Source organism: Nannospalax galili, unplaced genomic scaffold (genome assembly GCF_000622305.1).
Source record: "Nannospalax galili isolate Female #2095 unplaced genomic scaffold, S.galili_v1.0 scaffold310, whole genome shotgun sequence".
In the NCBI taxonomy this organism is placed as follows: Eukaryota; Metazoa; Chordata; class Mammalia; order Rodentia; family Spalacidae; genus Nannospalax; species Nannospalax galili.
The window spans coordinates 209650-231111 of record NW_008328488.1 but is presented as its reverse complement, the minus strand read 5'-3'; the positions used below and the strand labels follow the sequence as shown (position 1 = coordinate 231111).

Sequence of the window (21462 nt, the reverse complement as noted above, 5' to 3'; positions counted from 1 at the left end):
TTGGGCTTTGGCTCTTAACTGGAGCAGGCGTGGAAGCCTTTGCTGTGAGAGCTCCTGGTTTCCCATTGTCTGGGCAGAGCCAGGATGCTTTCTGTTCTCTTTATGTGTAGGTGTGTGTGCCTGAGTGTATGTTGTGTGTCCCTCTCTGTGTCCCACATGTGTGCAGTGCCCTCAGAGGCCAGAAGAGGAAGTGGTTATGTGTTGCTTGATAAGGGTGCTGGGAACTGATTCAGGTCTTCTGTAAGAGCAGCCATTACTCTTAACTACTGAGCCATCTCTCCAGCCCTGGCTTGCTGTTTTCTAACCTCTTTCCTGAGAGCAGTGTTTTATTCTTAACTTGATCAAACTGTGAAGTTCACATGGTGTTCAGGGTCCCTTAGATGGCGCTCCCTGTCACGGAAAGTTTACAGTGATGCTTGTTCTTGTTGATGATCCCCACAGACAAATAAATGATGAAAATTTGAAGTCACGATTATTGGTTCTTTGGTTTTATGTTTTGGGATGGAGGCTAAGCATTCTTTCATAGGTCTCATTTGCATTCAGGCTAGAGAATTTGATACATGTATCTAAAATGGCTGTCTTTAGTGAAGCACTCTGCATCTCCAGCGGTTGTGCAGAGTTTTGTGTGGTGTTTCACTTTCCTCCTAAGCTAATCAGCTTGGCCAGTCGGGAGCCAGCTTAGAGTCTGGGCAGGCAGACATTGCCCTGCACCTGGTCTGCAGATGGTCTTGGGAATTGTTCCTGTGCTGGAATTCTGTGGCCTCCACTGTTGTCGGAGCCCCTTCCCAGCACCTGGCCAGGAGCACCACAGGAAGCAGGTGAGTTAGAGGGTTTTCTTTCCATACCTTCTGAGTAGACTTTTACAAGAAAATAACCAAAGGGGTTCGGATATTAACGTCTTTCAGAAAGAAGCATTCCTGTCATCAGGGTGGGCGGTTCTGTGCCCTGTACACGGCCCCTGTAGTTTGTGTCCATCTTCGGTGCAGCACTGTTTTCAAGTGTATGGACTGGAGAGATGGCTCAGTGGGTAAAGCACTTAGCACGGGAGCTTAGGGACTGGAGTTCAGATCCTGAGCACCCATGAAAACACCAGTTTCCATGGCAGCAGGCCTGTAGTCCTGGTGTGCCAGAGGCCCAGCCAGAGGTTGCCCAGACCAGCCAGATAGTCGAGTTCTGGGCTCAGGTGAGACCGTACCTCGGTGTATAAGGTGGAGAGCAATGGAATAAGGTACCCAGCACCATCCTCTGGCCTCCACATGCTTGCACACACACGGATGGCCCATCTGCATTCATGTATGCCTCCACATCTGAACATGCACGAGCCCTCCCCCCCAAACAAAAACATTGTGTACCTTATACCCTTGTAAAGAATCATGGGAAACAGTGTCTACTCATTTTGTAGTCTTCCTCGCCTTCCTCGTCATGCGCTGATAAAGTTAAATTTCAAGTGCCTCAGGCAAAGCCTGTGTCTGTGACCTTTTTGGTCCTGCAGCAAGATGGGTGATGGAGTGGGAGAACCCCCTGAGCCAGAGAGTCTGCTGGAAGGGCATTGAATGAGACCCTCCTGACAAGGTGGAAAAGTAAGGACCTCTGCACATGTGCCGTGGCGCGCACTGCCCTCACAAGCACACGGGTTTCCTTACAGATACTTGTAATTAAAAGTGCTCCTCCTTCCTTCCTTCCTTCCTTCCTTAATATTTCAATTCTCAAAACTCCTGTGGAGGCCATATGGTGGTTCAGATTAATTTAACTTTGGGTGACTTTAGTCATTCTTTTGCGTACTCATGATTAGTTCTGTTTGTAGTCCACTGAGGAAATCCCCAGTCAGGTGCCTGTTTATGCTTCTGGCTTTTACTTACAGTCACAAATAAGCTCATTTACTTTTTCTATTTAATGATTTATTTTTATTTCTGTGTCTGCCTGTGTCTCTGTGTGTACATGAACGCAGTGCCTGTGGAGTTCAGAAGAGGGCATCCGTTCCTGGAACTGGAGCCAACAGCCTCCTCACATAGGTGCTGGGTGCTAAACTCGGTCCTCTGCAGCATGTGCTCTACACTGCTGAGCTCTCCAGCCCCCTCCCCTTTTCAGAAAAAAAGGAAATCAACTATCATTTTATGAAATAACATTAATTTGTTCTGTTATTCCCACCACTTCCTTTGCCAGATTTTATCTAATCACTAAATTCTCAGCTAGATACAGTTACTAAAATTGAGTGAAAAGCTTGGCATGGTGGGACAGACCTCTAATCCCAGCACTCAGGAGGCAGAGGCAGGCTCATCTCTGTGAGATTGACACCAGCATGGTCTGCATAGTGGGTTCCAGGCCAGCTGGTGCTACAGGGAGATCCTGTCTCAAAAAAAAAACAAAAAGGAACCAAAAACCCCAAATAATCAATGAAAAATATCAAGTATAGATACTGGAAGGAGAAAAGTCTGTGTTTGAAGCTCTGTGATTTACCAGCTGTGGATTTTGGATCTGTTTCTTTCCCTCTCTGGTTTACTTTCCTCATTTGCAAAATGAAGATGAAGTAAAAAGTGTGTGTATGTTAGTATGTGTGTATGTGAGTATGCTTACACATTGTAAGTGTATATGTATTGCCTTGAAAAAACCAAATTCCTAGCCTGGTGTGGTGGTGCGCGCCTTTAATCCCAGCACTCGGGAGGCAGAGGCAGGCGGATCTCTGTGAGTTCAAGGCCAGCCTGGTCTACATAGTGAGTTCCAGGACAGCTGGGGCTTACAGGGAGACCCTGACTCAAAAAGACCAAAAAAAAACCCAAAAAACAAAAAACCAAATTCCTAATGGCTGGAGAGATGACTTAGTGATTAAGAGCACTGGCTCCTCTTACAAGCACCCACACGACAGCTAACAACCATCCCTAACTCCAGTTCCAGGGGATCCCATGCTCTCTTCTGGCCTTTGTGGGCATTGCATGATATGATGCACTTACATATGTGCAGGCAAAAAATAAAAAACCAAAGCATTCCTAGCTGGCTGGGCATGGTGCCACCTTTAATTCCAGCACTCAGCAGTCAGAGGCTGGTGGACATCTGTGAGGTTGAGGCTAGTCTACATACCAAGTTCCAGACCAGCTAGGGCTACAGGGAGACCTGTCTCCAAAGCAAAACAAAACACCCCAAACCTTCCTTTTCCTAGATTTATGTGTCTGCATGTGTCTGTGTTCTCTGTGGTCTCTTCCTTGTGTGTGCATGCACCAAGGCCAAATAAGGGTGTTGGCCTGCTGCTGTGAGGGCTTGCATTTTCTTGGCTGGCTGGAGGCCAGCAAAGTGCAGACACTCCTGTCTGCACCCCTCCCATCAGAGCTGGGGTTGCAGGTGTGCATAGGGTGTTAGGCTGGTTATGAGAGTGCTGGGATCTGAACTCACGTGTGCAAAGCGCATTAGGCTTGTTATGAGAGTGCTGGGATCAGAACTCAGGTGTGCAAAGAGCGTTAGGCTGGTAGAGTGCTAGGATCCAAACTCCATTCCTCATGATTGAGCATTGAGTGCTCTTAACCACTGAGCTGTCTCTTTGGGCCCGCCTCCCTTTTAAAAAGAAGTATATATCAGAGGAGGGAAGATGACAGAAACGTGCCACCCTACTAGATATCTTTTATTTCCTGTATTTCTATCCACTGGATTTTTGCCTGGAACTCACAGAGATCTGCCTGCCTCTGCCTCCCGAGTGCTGAGATTGAAGGCATGTGCCACCATGCCCGGCTCAAACAGTACTCTTAGTTGAACTCCAGTGTACATCCTTCATCTTTCAGTGCAGAGCCTTTTCGTGGAGATAACGCCTTATTAGCATCCCTCCTTCCCTTTTCCGTAGTCATTACATAACACATAACAGTATTTGCTGTCCTAATCATTTTAGTTGTCCATCTCAGTATAGTAAACAAGTCAGAATGTCTGGGCCATCAACACACCCACCTCCAGAACCCTGTTCATCTCATGAAGCTGAAACTGCCATCAGTACCTCCCCCTACCCCCCTCTGCTCCTGTCCATCACTCTTCCGCCTTGTCCCTGTGCCTGTGCATAGAGTCACACAGTGTTTTTTCTCCAGCCCGTTTTCATCGGAGGTTGTGTGTGAGATCTCTGCATTCCACATCTCCCGTTTCTTCCTATGTTTACCCTTTTCCCTTCCTGCTTGGCGAGACTTGGTTTTCTGTTCCAGCATCCTTGTCCAGTTTTAGCCAGGTGACTGCCACCTTGCTGGTGACCAACACATGGTTGTGCCTTAGCCTGTTTCCACTGCACCCGCTTGAAGTACATGACGACGTATTTGTTCCTGTGAACCTGGACCACCTTTGTGGCGCCCTTGTACAGCCTCCTTCACTGCTCCATCAGAGGAGCCTGGGTGGTGTGGTACACTTCCGTTCCGCTCTTCAGAAAGTGGGGAAGATGTGAGATGCTACACGGAGATGTCTGGGGTTCTTGCTTCAATCCGAAGTCGCCAGGAAGTGGCCTTCACTCTGGGGCCACCCTCCGTACCAGGAAGTGGCCTTCATTCTGGGTCCGCCCACCATCACCAGGAAGTGGCCTCCTTTCTGGGGCTGTCCTCCAGCTGTAGTTGCAGAAGGCTGCATGTCTCGTCCCAGGACTCCCTTCACGTAGCAGTAATGGCCCCAAAGCTCTTCATTCAGGAGTGTGTCTCAGACCTCGCTTCCTTTTTCAGGCTGAGTAGCACTTCATTGTGTTTATGAACACCCTGCTGCTCTCTCACCCACCTGGGGGCTCAAGTTGCTAAACACGTTTTGTATCGTGAATATTGCCGCTGTCAGCATCAAACTTGACATGTCTCTATGAGAACCTACTTGTTTGGGGTGGAGTTGCTACATCTGTGGTAATTCCCCGTTTTACTCCTCGAAGAGCTGCTCTGATGTTTTCAAAAGTGGGTGTACTGCCTTACAGTCCCAGCCATGCACAAGGTGCACTTTTTCTGCATCCTTGCAAACGTGGGCTGTCTTGTTTTCTGTCCAGTCCTCTGGTGCTGTGAGCATTCCTTGTACTTCCCTAAAGACAGCTGAGGCCACGTGTCTTCTCACTGGTACAGTTGTCCAGGAGTCCAGTGTAAGAATGTCCATCCTTTGTTTCAGTGTTTTATAGTAGAAGTGCGTGAGTGTGTGTGTACACACAATTTATATTCAATTCACGAAGGGCGCCATGCACCTGTAATCCTAACATGCAGTAGACTAAGGCAGATTCAGTGCCAGTCTATGCTACCTAGCAAGACCCTGTATCAGAGGTCAGGGAGTAGCCCGGTAGTAGAGTACTTGACTAGTATATACAGACCCCCTGATTGATCCCTAGCACTGCATGAAACCAAAAGAATGCAGCTGAATTCTTGGCAGTGGCCTCCCTGGGTCATGAAGGGCATTCCAAGATGGCGTTGATGTGGCCTGTCCTTCCTAGGCAGGGTGTGAGCCCCGTGAGCACTGCGTCCAGGCGGGGTGTGAGCACTAGGTCCTCAGGCACCATTGCCAAAGCCCTGTGATCAGGCTTCCTGCTTCATACCTGGCCTTTTATTTAGTTTTGTAAATTTTATGTCAGTGAGCGTTTGGGAAGCAGCTATGGGTTCAGTCCCCACAAAAAAGAAAGTCTTCCTTGTGGGAACCCGACATGCTGTGGTGCCGTATGTGTCACTCACCGTGTCACGGGGCTGTGCTGTTTTTCGGGATGAGGTTCTATGGCCTGATCACGTGCACACGCTGCGTGCACTGTGAGATCACTGCCCTCTCTGCTCTGGGTACTGCGTTTTACTCGGGGCTATACACAGCTGTGTTTGCAGAGGTGTAGAAAGTTGTTAGTGTTTATAAAGATCATACTAAAATGTGTCGAGTCCCAGATGGACCTGTGCAGGAACAGAGGGGCCTCAGATCAGCTTCTGGGAGCCTGGCTGCTGAGACGTCCTCTTCGGAGTCGAGCTAGCGCGTTGTATTTTCTAGATGGTGGAAGGAAGGACTTTTCTTCTAGTGGTGAATGACGCTAAAGGTAAGATGTATAGAACAAGTCATGTGCAGGACTTGCGTGACGATTGATAAACACTTGCCTAAGGCAGGCATAGTGTGCAGGCCTGTGAGCCCAGTACTCAGGATGCTGCAGCAGGATTACTAGTTTCAGGGCTGTGTAGTTGACATAGTGAGACTTTTGAAAACTAAAACTGGGGGCTGGAGAGAAGCAGTTAAGAGCACTGGCTGCTCTTGCAGGGCACCTGGGTTTGGTTCCCAGCACCCACATGGTGGCGTGGCTATCAGCCATCTGTAACTGCAGTTCCAAGGGCTCCGACACCCTCTTCTGGCTTCTTTGAGCATGCATGGAGTATACTTAAATATACGCAAGCAAAATACTCATACACATAAAATCAAAAACAAGTTAAGAATATTTACAAACCTAAAACCAGAACAAAAGGAAATAGTAAAATGCCTAGCCGGGCAGGGTGGCACCCCGATCATCTCTAGTCAGAAAAGTAAAATGACAAGACCATCTCCAGTCCATAAAGGCGATGTAAAGGAACTGGAAGTCACACTGGGCTTAGAAGGTTTATTTTCTCTAATTTTAAACCAACCTCTCTAAATGTTCTATGACTTGTTAAACCCGGACTTGCAGATTCTTCTGTTCATGGAAAAACAAACAGAGGAGAATATCTGTGGACAGTGTGGAAACACCTGCAGTGAAGGCCAAGCAACCTTGTTGGACACTAAGGCATTTTATGAAGTTTCTACCAATGTACAAAATGTAGGAACACATACATTAAAGGCAGCATTAAAATCCAGAAATGGACTAAGGTGCATCTAGAAGCTTTGCTGGTGGCTGGGGATTCATGCCCCATCAGTAGGAGAGCGGCTGTAAGGGGGTGGCCGGTAGGCTGCTTGCCGACTAGCAGAACCGGTTCAGTACCTGTCAGCACATGCTGTCCTGTAGGGTGGTTGACTACAGCGTGGGGCTGTAAATGCAGGAAGGAAATGGATGAAGATGAGGTAGGCTAGACTTAGGAGGCCTATCCAGTTGTAATCCTTCTCCAGTTCACAGCAGAAAAGATCTGTAAGTTTAACTAAAGAATGTCTACGTAGGAAAAGAGCAACTGTCGAAACGAAAACCAAAAAACCCAACAGAAAACCTGAGAGAAGGCCCACAGTGTCCTAGGGTGCTGTCCTCTGAGCATAGTGGCCATCTTCATCAGAGCAGCTGTGGCTGCTTGTGAGGGAGCCCAGAGGCCAGACAGTCCATCATAGAAGGAGGACTGGGAGGCCGTTGGACCCTCACCTGGCAGTCCGGATTCTGCTTCCTGCACCTTCTGGCCATTTGAACACAGTTCTGCCCTAATCTGTGGCCTGCTGGTCTCGGGGCACTAGCGTGTACAGAGGGTAGAAGGTTAACAGAAGGGGGCTCCATCTATGCAGCTGGGGGGAGGCCATCACCACACTGGGATGGGAATTTCAGTATTGAGGTCTCCCATGCTCTGCATTAAACTTAAGTAGACTCTTTGGCCCCCAACTTGGATTTTTGGACATTAAATTGTTGTTGGTTCCCTATATGGAGGAATTAGACATTCAAGTCATTAGAATTAATGGCCTTGACTTAGCAGATTTTTGTTTTGAGTTTGCTGGGTGGAACTCGGGGTTTTGCACTTTCCCCTCTGTACCACATCCCTGACCCTAGGGACTCTGACAGGACTTGGTTACATTGAAAAGAAGAGAGCTAGTAAGTAACTCAGCAGCCAAGAGGGGAACGATGCAAGAACATAGTTCACATAAAATCACATGACCCCGATTACGCAGAATGTTGCTGACCTCAGGAGAACAGAAACATGCTGTTCTCTGATGTCATGTTGACACACCCTGAAGGTCAAGTGTCATCCTTAGTCTCACCTTTGAGGAAATTGCCCCCTCCGGCTGCCCACTGGGCCTCCCTGGAGACATGACTTTGGTTATGACCCCAGGTCTTGGCAAGTCTCAGTTCTCTGATCCTTGTCTGTTCTAGCTGAGATTTAAAGGCGTGCATCCCTCAGCTGGCGTCTGCTCAGTCTTTTGTTACCCCAGCTGCTTAGTCATGCTTGTGAAATAGCTGGGGTAGATGGACGCTGAGTGGTGCAAACTTGGGGGAAATATGTATCTTTTGGGGGTTTCATCGATAGTGAAAGATTTAAAACATAGCAGTTTTTATAATAATTTCGGAATAGTTTACCTCCAAGTAATTTTTGTACATATAAGGTGTTAGATGACATTTTTTCTTCCTTTCTGTTTTTTTGGTCTTAGCCCCAACTGGCCTTGAACTTGCTTTGTAGACCAGGCTGACCTTGAACCCACAGAGATCCATCTGCCTCCCAAGTGCTAGGACTGAAGGATGATATTTTCAAGCAAAGTGTGTTTAGTAGGTTCTCCAACTGAGTCTCCCACACCCTTCCCTCTTGTAACTACCCCCCATCTCCTTTTCCCTTCGTGTCTCATGTGTTAACCCCCCTCCCGTCTCTTTTCACATTCCATGTGCTCGTGCCTTTATAACTATTTTTAAATTGTATTGGATCTACTCCAGTTCTTTCTACTCAAACTGGAAAAACATACCAGTCAGATCAGAATTGTGGAGTCTAAACTAGAATAGGAAAGTTAAGCATTTCTCTATGAGGTCCATAGAAATTACTTGGTTTTTGTAAAGTGTCTCTTAATTCAGTATTGTTGTGCCTGACTGCCCTAGACTGTGGCCAGCTGTGCTGTTGCTAGTTTAGCTCATAATGTGTTGTTTCCCCATATACAAATTGCCATATTTGATGAAGAGAGTTATTAGATTAAAAGATTTTTATTTTTATTTTATGTGTATGAGTGTTCTGCCTGCATGTGTGTAGGTACACCATGTGCATACAGTTTCGTTGGTGGCCAGACGGGCATGGGATCCCCTGGAATTGGTGGTGTTAGCTGCCATGAGGGTGGTGGGAACCAAACTCGGGTCTTCTGCAAGAGCAGCCCATGCTCTTACCCATGAGCCATCTCTCCAGCCCCATTAGAATTTATCCCTAACCAGAAGCACTACCCCAAGAGTGGACTTGGAGCAGAGCACCTTTCAGTAATGTGTTTCTTCCTCTACCAGGTGGTTTTGGATGTTGGGTGTGGAACTGGAATCCTCTCAATGTTCGCCGCTAAAGCGGGGGCAAAGAAAGTCCTTGGAGTCGATCAGTCCGAAATCCTTTACCAGGCAATGGATATCATAAGGTGGGTGTGTTAAGAATTAGTTTTGAATTTAACAAGTAACAGGTTTTCTTGTCCTTAGTAGCTGCCGCCTAGCGTAGGCTCAAGATGTTTTGTCTTATAAGGAAATCCAACCCAGTGCAGTCAAGTTTGAATTTGTGTGGAGCTGGGCACATTTGGGCTGCGGTGCTGAGTGGGCCCCTGGTTGTCATGGGATTGTCTTGTGACCCAGAGTGTGCTGATTCCAGTGTGAAATCAGAAATGATTGTCAAATGTCATCAGTGATCTTTTCTTCAGTGAATAGCAGTTAGACCAAAGACTGAGCTTGTGTGGTTCCTTCCTGACGCCCACTCTTAGTCCACCTTTCTGTTAAGTTCCAAATGGCTAAAAGCAAGGCCAAGTGGTTTCACTGTATTTAACTTTACTCTCTAAATTTTAGCGCCTCCCTTTTTAAGTAGTTGGGCAGCTGCTCATGATTGAGTGTATTACTAAGGCCTTTGCAGTACAGCGTATATGGTGGATTTCCTTATCTCTGAGCTCAACAGAAGGGCCTTTCACTTGGGACTCAGCAGATTTTCAGACTCTGTCATAAGCAGGCTGTATTAGATGGGCTTCCTCCCTAAACCTGCGTGCCACTCTTCACACTGATGTGGTCGGCTTTATTGATTAGTGTAGATTTTAAATATGATTACATAAAATGTTTGCATGCCTTTAAATTTTATCACGTAATGTAGACAGGTAATACTGTCATTAACTGCGCAGGCCTGGGTGACAGGTAATACCATCATTAATTGAGCAGGCTTGGTTAGGAGTACTCAATTTTCCACTTACCCAGGACTTTGAACTTGAGCTAGATTACGTCTGACCTGGAAACCTCAGTTATCACTTGATGCTTGTGAAATATTATGTTGCTCCTTCACAGGTACTGACTTGGATTGTGGGTATTGTATTAGAGAACATGTATCTTCTAGAATTCAAGTTGCAGTTCTGTGTACGCCATTCTGTGATTTGGTGGTCTTAGGACATACATTAAGTACTCCCCCCATCGTTCTAGGAATCTGTAGTGGGGCCTCGGAATGGCTTGTGCAAGCAAGCATGAGGCCAGTGTCCCATAGGACTAGCTTCTTGTTGGTCAGAGTACAGTGTTTCGGCTAGGAATCGTGACCTGATCAGACTGCTTCCATGCCTTCACCTGATTGCCACAGAACTTCACTACCCAAGCTCTCTTTGACTGTTTCATTCACTGAGGTGATGAAACAGGATGGCTTGTTCAGTTTTATTTCACAGGCCCTGGTTCCCACTGTTCTACACACATGCATAGATGATTGTATTCGTTCATTGTGCCTCAACTTCAGTGTTAGAGGGTGTGTGTGTCCAAGCTTCTTAAAAACATCAAGAATTGTACATGCACATGTGGTATTCAGTTACCACATGTAAAGTGCACAGCTAATAGGCTGTGCACTTTAGTTGCTGTGATGCACGCCTGAGAAGGGCTTTCATTTGGAGGAGAGATTCAGTTCTGCTATTTCAGGGGTGTTGGCTCAGGGTCAGCAGACTGACAGGGGACAGGATATGTCCTTCACGGCACAGCCTGTTAGCTTTCAACTAGGCCCCAGCTCTTAATCCCATCATATCTCAGTAATGTCATCATGTGGATTTACCCACTGGTGAATTCATCCACTGGTGAAGGCTCTGGCTTCATTGCCCATGATCTTCCCCAAAGCCCATCTGCTGGCGACTAAGCCTTTGACATAGCTACCCCTTAGGGGCCACTGCACATCCAGACCTCAGCAGGGAGGAGTCACGATGGAGATTTACCAGGGCATTAATTCACAGTCTCTTTCCCTTGTCATCTGACACCAGCACGACTTGTGGGTTTACAGTGAATTCTTGAGGAGCAAGCAGTGGAATTAAGGGTATCTCTGGTGTATAAAAAAGCTCTTTGCAAAACTAGCTGCTAGGGGCTGGAGAGATGGCTCAGAGGTTAAGAGCACTAGCTGTTCTTGCAGAGGACCTGGGTTGGATTCCCAGCACCCACATGGCAACTAACAACTGTGCTGTAGACAGGAAAACCAGGTACTTAAACTTGTTTCATGAAACTCTTTATGGCTGTGAAGTCTGTCCGATACCCTTACTCACTTTGAAATAGTGTAGTTATTTCTGAGCATCTTAAGGGAGTTTGCACACGACCTCTCCAGCCACACAGTGGGTCAGGCACCTGCCACCCAGCTGTAGCGTCTCAGCACCTCATCTTCTTTCTGCTCACTTGGCTCTTTCTGGAGCGTTTCACATGAATCTGTTAAGAGTTTCAGTGCACGGATCATCCATCACACGTGTGAGTGTTGAAGTGTGAGCTCATCTCTTGGTTTAGCACTCAATCTGCAGGTGCTCCCATTTGATGATAAAGTTGCTAATCTTGGCTTAGTCCTTTCTATTGAGTTTAGAGCACATTTTGTTAATGTGAGTTGGCATGTTAAAGGTTAGACGGGCTGTTGTGAGGCTGCCGGTGTGAAGAAGGAACCAAGGATTTCTGGGGTGTTTACTAATAGCAGCAAACAGAACTGAAACATGGGAGACAGAGGAAGCTTTTTTTTTTCCTACCATGTTTGGAAACGTGCAGTGAATGGTCATTTCAGAAGCACAGTTTACCTAAGGATAGCAAAGGTGTCCCTCTCCACACAGTGGCTCGCGGAGTCCACTATCCACACAATGGCTCGTGGAGTCCACTATCCACACAGTGGCTCGTGGAGTCCATTCTCACATAGCTGCGCATGGCTTTTTTGCCTTTACTCTGGCTTCATTGGCTCGCCACAGAACAGATCATCTGATTCGGCGTAGCTGCAGAGTTTGCGTGCAAAGGCAGATCTGTCATGTGTTCATGGTGCAGTGCTGTGAGCCTCAGCATGAAATTAGAGTTGCCTCTGCCTAGTCAGTTAGACAAGAATGATCAAGAAAAGCCTAGCGGGGGCGGGGGGGGAGTAGCTCAGTGGGCAAGCATTTGCCCAGCATACATAAGGCCCTGGGTTTGACCCCAGCACCATAAAGTCAAAAGCCTAGGGAGTGTCCTGTTAATGTGCACAGCCTCACTCCAGGACAGAGCTCTCTCTGTTAGCATTTCATCCCTAACACCTTGCAGACTGTCAGTGAAGGCTTTTGAATAGAACTGAAGCAATGTACAAAAATTATTTTCAAGCTAGGAGGTGACTGGGGAGGTGGCTCAGTGGGGTATTTACTGTGCAGGCAACAGGACCTAAGGTTGGATCTCCAGCACCCCTGTAAAAACTGGGTGCAGTGGTGCACGCTTGTAACCCCAGCACTGGCAGGGTAGAAACAGGAAGATCCCCAAGGGTAACTGGCCAGCCAGTCCAACTGAAATGTCCAGCTCCAGGTTCAGTGAAAGACCTTGCCCAAAAGTGAGCAGTGGTGGAGGACACCAGTGCTGACCTCACCTGTGCACACGGGCGTCGAGTCCCCCACCACACACACAAATTCTAAGAAATAAGTAAAATTTTAAAAATAGGACAGAAAAGCTTTGCAGCAGTCACAAGATATACTAGCAGAAATTCTTGACATTTTTTTTCTCTGAATTCAAAGAGAAATCTCGTAGATGGGTTAGAGTGGAGAACTGAGTCTCCGTGGCTATAGTTGCTCATGATCAGTCAGACGCGGGGAAGCTGAACTCACCTTCAGTTACAGAGGATGTTTTTTATTGGTTAGACACAGAAAGAGAAGCTGAAGATGACCTGTGTCCTGCAGTCAGAGGTCTACATTGGCTTTCTAGGATGTTTCCTGGCAGTCCTAAGAGCTTTAGGTCTCAGACGACGAATCTGTAGAAGTTTAGGTTTGCTAAAGCGCCAGCTCCCCCAGGTTTGTCTGGGAGTTCTCTTTCTGTCCCTGGATGTGCCCTACCCCCCTGGCACATAACAGACTCCTGGGAACACTCTTCTGGTGAGTGAACACCTCATGACTTTGCAGTACCTAGGCTATCGTGTGTTCCAAGTCCCCCAAACGAAAGACCTTAAAACCCTGTGTGCTTGACTGATGATTCTTTCATTTTGTTCTCACCATATTAGAGGCTGAGTTATCGCTGAATCCAAACAACACTGCTCCTGAGTAATTGTACAGCTGCATGGCTGTAAACACATGCAGGAGTGGGGTGCTCACGCACTAGCCCTGTCCTGTGTCCAGGGCTGAGATGAGCATTTTGCTTTTTTTTTTCCCCTAACCTGTTCTAATGAGCTATGCATGCATCTTTCATAGTTAAGGAGCCTTGCTTTTTCTTAACATGTATGAGTAGAGGATTGGATTTGCTCAGTGCAGGAACTCGGGGTGGGTGTGGGGTCTGACAGTAGAGAGGGAGCCCTGGGCAGGGCACAGATCCTTAGTCATTTCTTAGCCCTTTGGCATTCTGAAACCTCAGAAACGCTAGGCTCCAGGGTTTGCATTAGGAGTGCTCCGGCCCACCTGGTGTGCTCTGCACACTGGGTCCCAAGGGTCTGTTGATATGATTCGTTCCCTTTATTCTGCCCCCAATTACCAGAATCTTTGGGGTTTTTTTGACCTTTTACGGAATCTCTGTGCATTTATTAATTTATTGCACTTTTTAATTGCTACTTCAATGTGTTTGGGCAGCACAAGAGACTAAGTAGTAATTGGACTTCGGCCTGTGGAACCGAAAACCTAGCACCGCACCTTGTGCGTTGACGCCTGTAGTATTCCCACCTACTGTCAGTCCTGTGCCCCCTGTGCCGCTCACTTGGTTAAATGTTCACTGTATGAAGTCCCACAGTGCTGTGTTGTCTGCATTTCTCTGCTGTCCTTGAAAACTTGACCATGTATGTATCGAAATCACTTTGGGCAAAAGGAGATTACAGATGTAATCATTCACTTGTCTAGTCTTTTTTTCGGCGGGGGCGTCTTTTTGAGACAGGGTCTTCCTGTAGCCCCAGCTGGCCTGGAACTTGCTATGTAGACCAGGCTGGCCTTGAACTCACAGAGGTCTGCCTGCTTCCGTCACCCGAGTGCTGCGCCCCCATGCTTGACTGGTTGTTCTTTGTCTTAAGGGACTGGCTCCATAAGCATCACCTGAACCCCTCCCACACCCCTGAGCTCCTCCCACTGTGGCCTTTGCCTCTTCTCTACCGCTCACTTCTCTCCTCCCCACACGCTCTGGTTGCTTGCAACAGGCCCCTCTCCCCGAGCCTTCCTTGTGATGCTGAATCCTGACTGACGTCAGATGTCCAGAATTAGCTGGGGCTCCACCTTAGTGTTCCCATGGTACCTTGAGGCTGTTCCTTTCTTTGTCTTCTCTCTCTGACCAGATTCCTGAGGCCATGGACCACATGTCATTGCCATGTCAGTCACGATGAAGAGAGGAAGTAAGGAGACAGTGCATTTACTCTGATAGAACTGCTCTGAGATGAATTTGATGCTACGGTGCTTACTGGTTCAGTTCAGAGACCTGCTTTAAAAGGCTCTTTTTATCAATGAAATATTTCTGTAGATTACAGCTACATTGGTTTTTCAGCAGATGTTGCCAAAGAGATTCTTTTAGGCTCAAAGTATGACTGATAAGCACTTGAGTTTCTAAATTCAGTCTGTAGGTTTTTCATGAATGGGAAGTCAGCTGATGTTGTACGTGTGTGTGCGTGGCAATTTCAGCCCACACTACTGGGAATGATGGGGCCTGTGTCTTCCTTTGTTTCTTGAGTCATAATCTCCCGTTACATTTCTGAGCCGGGTGATTGCTGATGCAAACAGCATTACAGCCTGTTACAGAGTGTGAACAGCCTGAGCAGATGGGTGTTTACAGAACAGCCTTGCCTCCTACACAGCCTTCTGAGATGTGTGCACGCAGTGGGAATGGTCTAGTCCTTGAAGAAGCGGGTCTTTTCTTTTTCTCTGACGTGCTCACAGCTGCTAATGCCATAAAGACTGGAAGCTTTGCTTGCTCTAGGTAGCTTAGAGTGAGCAGCCGCAGCACTGGGAACAGTCCTTGAGGAACTCAGATAGAAGCATTTTTTTCTTTTTTGTATGAAATACAACATAGATACAAACATAAAATATAAATGAGCAGTGATCTACATAGTACGCCTAAATCACAGAGGAAATTAAATACATAGGAACTAACCATCATTCAGGACGAGTTGGTCACTGTCCCCACCTCAGAGTCCTGCTGGCTCAGTCCGTGGACCACCCTGATGGTCTGCCTCAGACGCCTTACCCAGGTGCCCTTCCAAACACATCTATGGGATGGACTTCTGCAAGTGGATTGGGCTCTTCCCAGCAGATCTGTCTGCAGACTTCCACACTGCTTTCCAAAGTGCGTCTGCCAAGTTCCTGGGCCAGTCTTAATGGCTCTGACGGAGGTATCTCCACAAGGGTTTTAATGCCTTTCTAGAGTCCAACCTAATTCCGCATACTCTTCATTTTTATTTGTTTATTTTATATGTATGAATGTTTTGCTTACATGTATGTAAGCGCACCCATGTCATGCAGTGCCCACAGAGTCAGAAAAGGGCCTCAGATTCCCTGGAATTAGAGTTATAGACAGTTGTTAGCTGCCATGTGGGTGCTAGGAATTGAACCTCGGTCCTTTGAAGAGCAGCCAGTGCTCGTGACCACGAAGCACCGCCCCAGCCTTTCTTACTTTTTGTTGTTGTTTGTTTGGTGTTAATTTGTTGTTTTCAAAACCATCTTCGTCCCTCTCAGTGAGCTGCTTATTACTTTGCTTCATCCTTTCTTTCTTCCCACTGAAGACTTTCTTTCTAAAGAGCAATCGTGACATTATAACCTGAATTACACTGTAGGTGAACAGTGGCCTCCAGAGAATCCAGCAGAGATGGGTTAATCCTGTTCTCCTCCTACCTTCCCAAGGGCCTGTTGAGAAAAATCAGAGGAGTCCAGGGCCAAACATCACCTGGGTGATTGAACAGGAATGTTCATTTTATATACGGAGGCTCCCTACTAAGGAAAGGGGTGTGTGTGTGTGTGTCTGTGTGTCTGTGTGTCTGTGTGTCTGGTGTGTGTGTGTGTGTCTGTGTGTCTGTGTGTCTGTGTGTGTGTTTGTACTTGAGAAGCAGTGGTAGGCATTTCAAAAACAAATACATCTTAGTGCAAAGTCCAAAAATAAGCCCACAGAGGTGCCAGAGTTAGTTGACGATGGTCTTTCCAATAAAGTTTTTCCAGTGTTGGGTCAGTGGTGTTGATGTGGAGAAGAAGGGAGGAAATGTGGGCGTGTGGCCAGTGCATGCATAGCAGTTGGTAATTGTGATGACACCTTCTGTCGTTGACGTTTACAGGTTGGTTTCCCTGGTTAGGGCCGTCCTGGCTTCACTTCTGTCACTGTGATAAAACCGACAAAAGCAGCCAAGGAAGGAAAGGCTCTTGGCGTCGGGTCCAGGGTGCAGTGTTGTGGGTAGTCAAGGCAGGAGCTGAAGTAGCTCGTCACATCCACAGGACGGAGTAGAGAGAGAAAGAGTGCTGCACGAATGCACTCCCTTGCTGGGGAATGGTGCTGCCCACTGTGCACAGGTCGTCCGAGTCAGTTAAGCGAGACAGTCCTCCGCCAACCTGGTGTAGACTGCCCTCCCTGAGCCTCTCTTCCAGGTGACTCTAGATTGTATCAAGTTGACAGAACTATCCAGGTCAGAAGTGATTGGCAGGTGCACACGTGCCTGCTGTTGCGATCATAAAATTGTTTTGTGCTATATAAAACAAATCAACAGGCTTTAAGAAATTATGTAGAGCTGTTGTGCTTGTACACAAATGCTTACAGATAGAAACAGTGCAGAATGCCGCTCACAGCTGAGTGGGTAGTCACGCTGCAGTTTGTGCACATGAGGGATGCTACTCAGCAGTGACAAGGTGTATCCTGCTCAGTGAAGAAGCCAGGAAGGAAAGTGCACATTCAGGATGATTCCTTTTGTGTCACACTGCAGAAAAAAATGTAGTTTGTAATGACGGAGAGACAGTTACCAGGAATTTAAAGGCAGCCTGTCTTGAGACCCTCCTCCACCCCCCAGGTGGTACTCTCTGAGAATGAGCAGCTGAGGGTCTTAGGAGACCTGGGAGCACTTTATGACGGTGGTCACCTAGGTAAATGCACCCGTAAAGGAGCACACTCGATGTCTGAGCAATGCCTTGCTGATGCTCGGATGGGAGCCTCTCCTTTGATGCAGGAAAAACTCCCACGTAATTTGAATGTCATTCTCTGAGGATTGAGAACTTAGTTTAATTAGATATAAACCTAATCTACAGCTTGCTCATGAAATGATCACTTTAATTCTGTTTTAAATTGCAGGAAAGGGAGGTTGAAAATGTATGCTAACCCTCAATATTCAGGAATGTAAAAATATGTCATAAACACCTTGGGCAAGGTTACAAATAATCTTTTTTCCTTTTGGAGAAAGCCCAGGCCAGTCTCAAGCTTGAGGCAGTCCTCTGCCTCAGCCTCCAAAGTGCTCGGATGACAGTGTGTACCACCACGTGTGGCTTAAAAATAGTTCATGATTAATGTCTTAGTCAGGCACTGTCAGCTCGACACTGCCTAGAATTACCTGAAAGGGTTTTATTTGAGTAATTGCCTTTATGAAGTGGCCATGTCCATGAGGGATCACTTTGACTACGTTAGTGATGTAGGAGGCCCAGCTCACAATTGGCACCCTCCCTGCGTGGTCTAGGACCGTATAAGAAAATGAAGGAGGAGCCCACGACTCCCTCCGTGGATTCTGCTCGAATCCTGGGACCTGGAACTGTATGCCAAATCAACTTTCCCGTGTGGCTGTGCACACTAGTTCTTACACGCTGTCACACACTAATCCCAGGAAGCTGGCTGTCGTTGGTGTCCATCTGTCCCCACCTTCGCTTTGTTTTAAAGACACAGTAACTGCAGTAAGGCTTATATTCTTCTTAAAATTCAGAATCCTTTTCTGTCTGAAGTTCTTGTTAGAGTTTCGGCATATTGCCGTATTAACCAGAAACACTGTGGGGCGTTTGTGGAGTAACTGAGCACCAATTATAATGCCCAGAGGCTAAAGGCACTTTAAATAAACAATTTGTTCAGCAAAATAATATAAACAGTTGGCAAAAAATACTGTGTAACTTGACTAGGTTTCAGAATCTGCTTAACAAACTAATCTTATTCATCATAACTTCCAGACTGAATAGACTTGAAGATACTGTTACACTAATTAAAGGAAAGATTGAAGAAGTTCGTCTTCCTGTAGAAAAAGTGGACGTCATTATATCTGAGTGGATGGTAAGTAAGTAAGAGACCAAAGGAAAGCTGCAGGCACAGGGTTTTCTCCGCACCATGTGATAGACGGCAGATTGGCACAGGATTTAAAAACAGCAGCCGTCCTTGTTGGTACTGTGTGACTTACCAGCTGCTCACCCTCCTACAGACAGTCAGCTCTGCCTTCGCAGTCCTAGAGAGCGTTATCTTTCTGCTTCCTAGATCTGTGGGGACATTGTTACCTTGGGTTACCATCCTGCTCACTGTCCTGTGATGTTCGCATGTTACCGTCCTGTGATGATCGCATGTGCTGTCCTGCTCCCTGTCCTGTGATGTTCGCATGTTACCGTCCTGTGATGTTCGCATGTGCTGTCCTGCTCACTGTCCTGTGATGTTCGCATGTTACCGTCCTGCTCCCTGTCCTATGATGTTCGCGTGTTGCCGTCCTGCTCCCTGTCCTGTGATGTTTGCGTGTTGCCATCCTGCTCCCTGTCCTGTGATGTTCACGTGTTGCCGTCCTGCTCCCTGTCCTGTGATGTTCGCATGTTACTGTCCTGTGATGTTCGCATGTGCCGTCCTGCTTAATGTCCTGTGATGTTAACATGTTACCGTCCTGCTCCCTGTCCTGTGATGTTCGCATGTTGCCGTCCTGCTCCCTGTCCTGTGATGTTCGCATGTTGCCGTCCCATGATGTTCATACCATTACCATCCTGGTCACTGCCCTGTGATACTCACATGTTAAAGCTCTTTTTGGTTAGGTATGTTTTATTGTAGTGAATTTGTCTAGTGTTTTTGAAAAAAGAGTTTGCTTTACAGTGTAGTACAAATTTTCAATGAATGTACTAACAATTCTAAAGTAGGATCTTTTGAAGTGTTGCCTTTACTAGTCAGGTCTTCTAGTCTAGAGGGAGTTGACAGTACTGCTAGGGAGACACTGTTACATGTGGAGCAATGCCTTGATTTCTTTCCTTTGATTTTTGGGATGGTATGTCTATGGATCAGATGTGTTACATGTACAGTTATTTTGTTTGTTTTTAAGACAGGGTCTCCCTGTACTACCCCTGGCTGGCCTGGAACTCACTTGTAGACCAGGCTGGTCTCACAGAGATCGTTTGCTTCTGCCTCCTGAGTGTTGGGATTAAAGGTGTGCACCACCACACCCAGCACATGCCCACAGGTTGTAGTGGTCAGGTTAGGGTAATTAGCATGTCCATCTCTTCAGATACAGCATTTCCTTATGATGGCAGCCTTTGAATGTCTGTACCTCCTTGAGAGAGCATGAGAGTATTCCGTCAGCGTCACACTGGAGTTGTCGAGCACCGTGCTGTCCCCCCAGCCTGTGCTTGGTGCCCTTTATCTACCCTCCCTTTTGCCCCTCCCTGCCTTGCCTGTCTTCTGCTGACCATGGTTCTGCTCTCTACAATGAAGTCCGACTTTTCAGTGTCCACCTGTGAGTGAGGTTCATTGTCCATCTTTGCGTAACAGAATGAATGACCCCTGGCCGTCCACCGTGCCGCAGGGGGCTGCATGGCACTGTACCAAACTTGATTCACCTGTCGGTGAGCATCTTTGTTGGGGCCCCGTCCCGGCTGGTGGGAGCAGAGCTGCGGTAGATCAGGAGCGCACCTGTCTCTTTGGCACCCTGATTTCATTTCCTTTGGCTGTACACCCAGTGTTGGAATGCCTGGATCGTTCTGGTTTTAGGTGTTGGAAGAGGAACCACCATACTGTTTTGCGTTTCTTAGGTTTCCATCAAAAGTACCTAGGGTACCTGCTCTGATTTATTTTTTCACACTAGAGTTGATTTTAATAATGCTCAGTTACAGCATCATTTTTCTCATGCCAAAGAGTCATACCAGCTTCCTTCTTTCTTTCTGGAGTGCTGTGAGAAGGCATGAGTTTCTTCATCAGTAATACAAAGTCCAGCATTCTTAAAGACTGTGCCAAAAGGATGCCTTAGAGAAAATAGTTTTAATGTTTACTTGGCAATACTTTTAAATGATGGAGAATTTTGGCTGACACTGTCCGCATGTCTCTAGGGACTGTTTTACTTTTCTTGGAGAATGTGCCTTTTAGTTCCTCCAGATTCGACTTCACAGACAACAAAAGGCAGGTTTGACCAAACTCACATTACCTCAGCTGAGCATTTCCCACTGCCTTACTGGACGGTTCTTCCTGTGCCTGGGTGTTTATATTTCTGGGTACTGATTTTCTGGTTTTCATTTCAAAATGTGAAAGATGATCTAGAGTAGGCCACCGTGTCCTGGAACAAGTCCGTGTAAAAGCTGATGGCAAAGTTTTCTGAGCCTCACAGCTCGGAGCTTCTGTGTGATGCGACCCGATTCAGTGTCACAAATTCCTTAATGAACATAGAAACCAAAGGTACCCAGGAAAATGCTTGGCAAACCACATACAGACACACATCATAAAGATCATCCACCATGATCAAGTCACCTTTATTCCAGAGATGTAGGGATGGTTCAACATTTGTAAGTCAATAAATGTCATAAATCATATAAATGGACTTAAAGAGAAAACCACATGGTCATCTCAATAGATTCACAAAAGGCATTTGACAAAACACAGCATGCATTTATGTCCAAAGTCCTAGAAGGAGCTGATCTGAAAGGAACATACCTCAACACATAATTAAAGCTATGTACAACAAACCCGTAGCCAACATCATCCTAAATGGAGAAAAACCGGAAGCATTCCCATTGAAATCAGGAACCAGAGAGGGCTGTCCACTGTCTCCACTTCTCTTTAATATAGTGCTTGAAACTCTTGCAAGAGCAGTAAGACAAGAGCAGGAAATTAAAGGAGTAATAATTGGAAAAGAAAAGATCAAATTATCCTTATTTGCAGATGATACGATACTGTACATAAGAAATCCCAAAAATTCTACTAGACAACTGTTAGAATTGATTAATACTTTCAGTAAAGTGGCAGGTTACAAAATAAACCTACAAAACTCAGCAGTCTTTCTATATACCAACAACAAGCGATCAGGAAAAGCACCCAAGGAAACCCTCCCTTTCTCAGTAGCCTCA

At 46.7% G+C, this 21462-nt stretch overlaps 1 protein-coding gene across 4 annotated transcripts in view; it reads left to right on the top strand.

The window, feature by feature from the left end:
• The window catches only part of Prmt3 (protein arginine methyltransferase 3), a 98681-nt gene that overhangs the window by 15203 nt on the left and 62016 nt on the right, over nucleotides 1–21462 (top strand). For all 4 annotated transcript variants that reach the window (XM_008827243.3, XM_008827235.3, XM_029560592.1 and 1 more), the window contains 2 exons: nucleotides 9080–9201; nucleotides 18337–18436. In XM_008827243.3, coding sequence (XP_008825465.1) covers nucleotides 9080–9201; nucleotides 18337–18436 — 222 coding nt within the window. The remainder of the gene's footprint in view (nucleotides 1–9079; nucleotides 9202–18336; nucleotides 18437–21462) is intronic.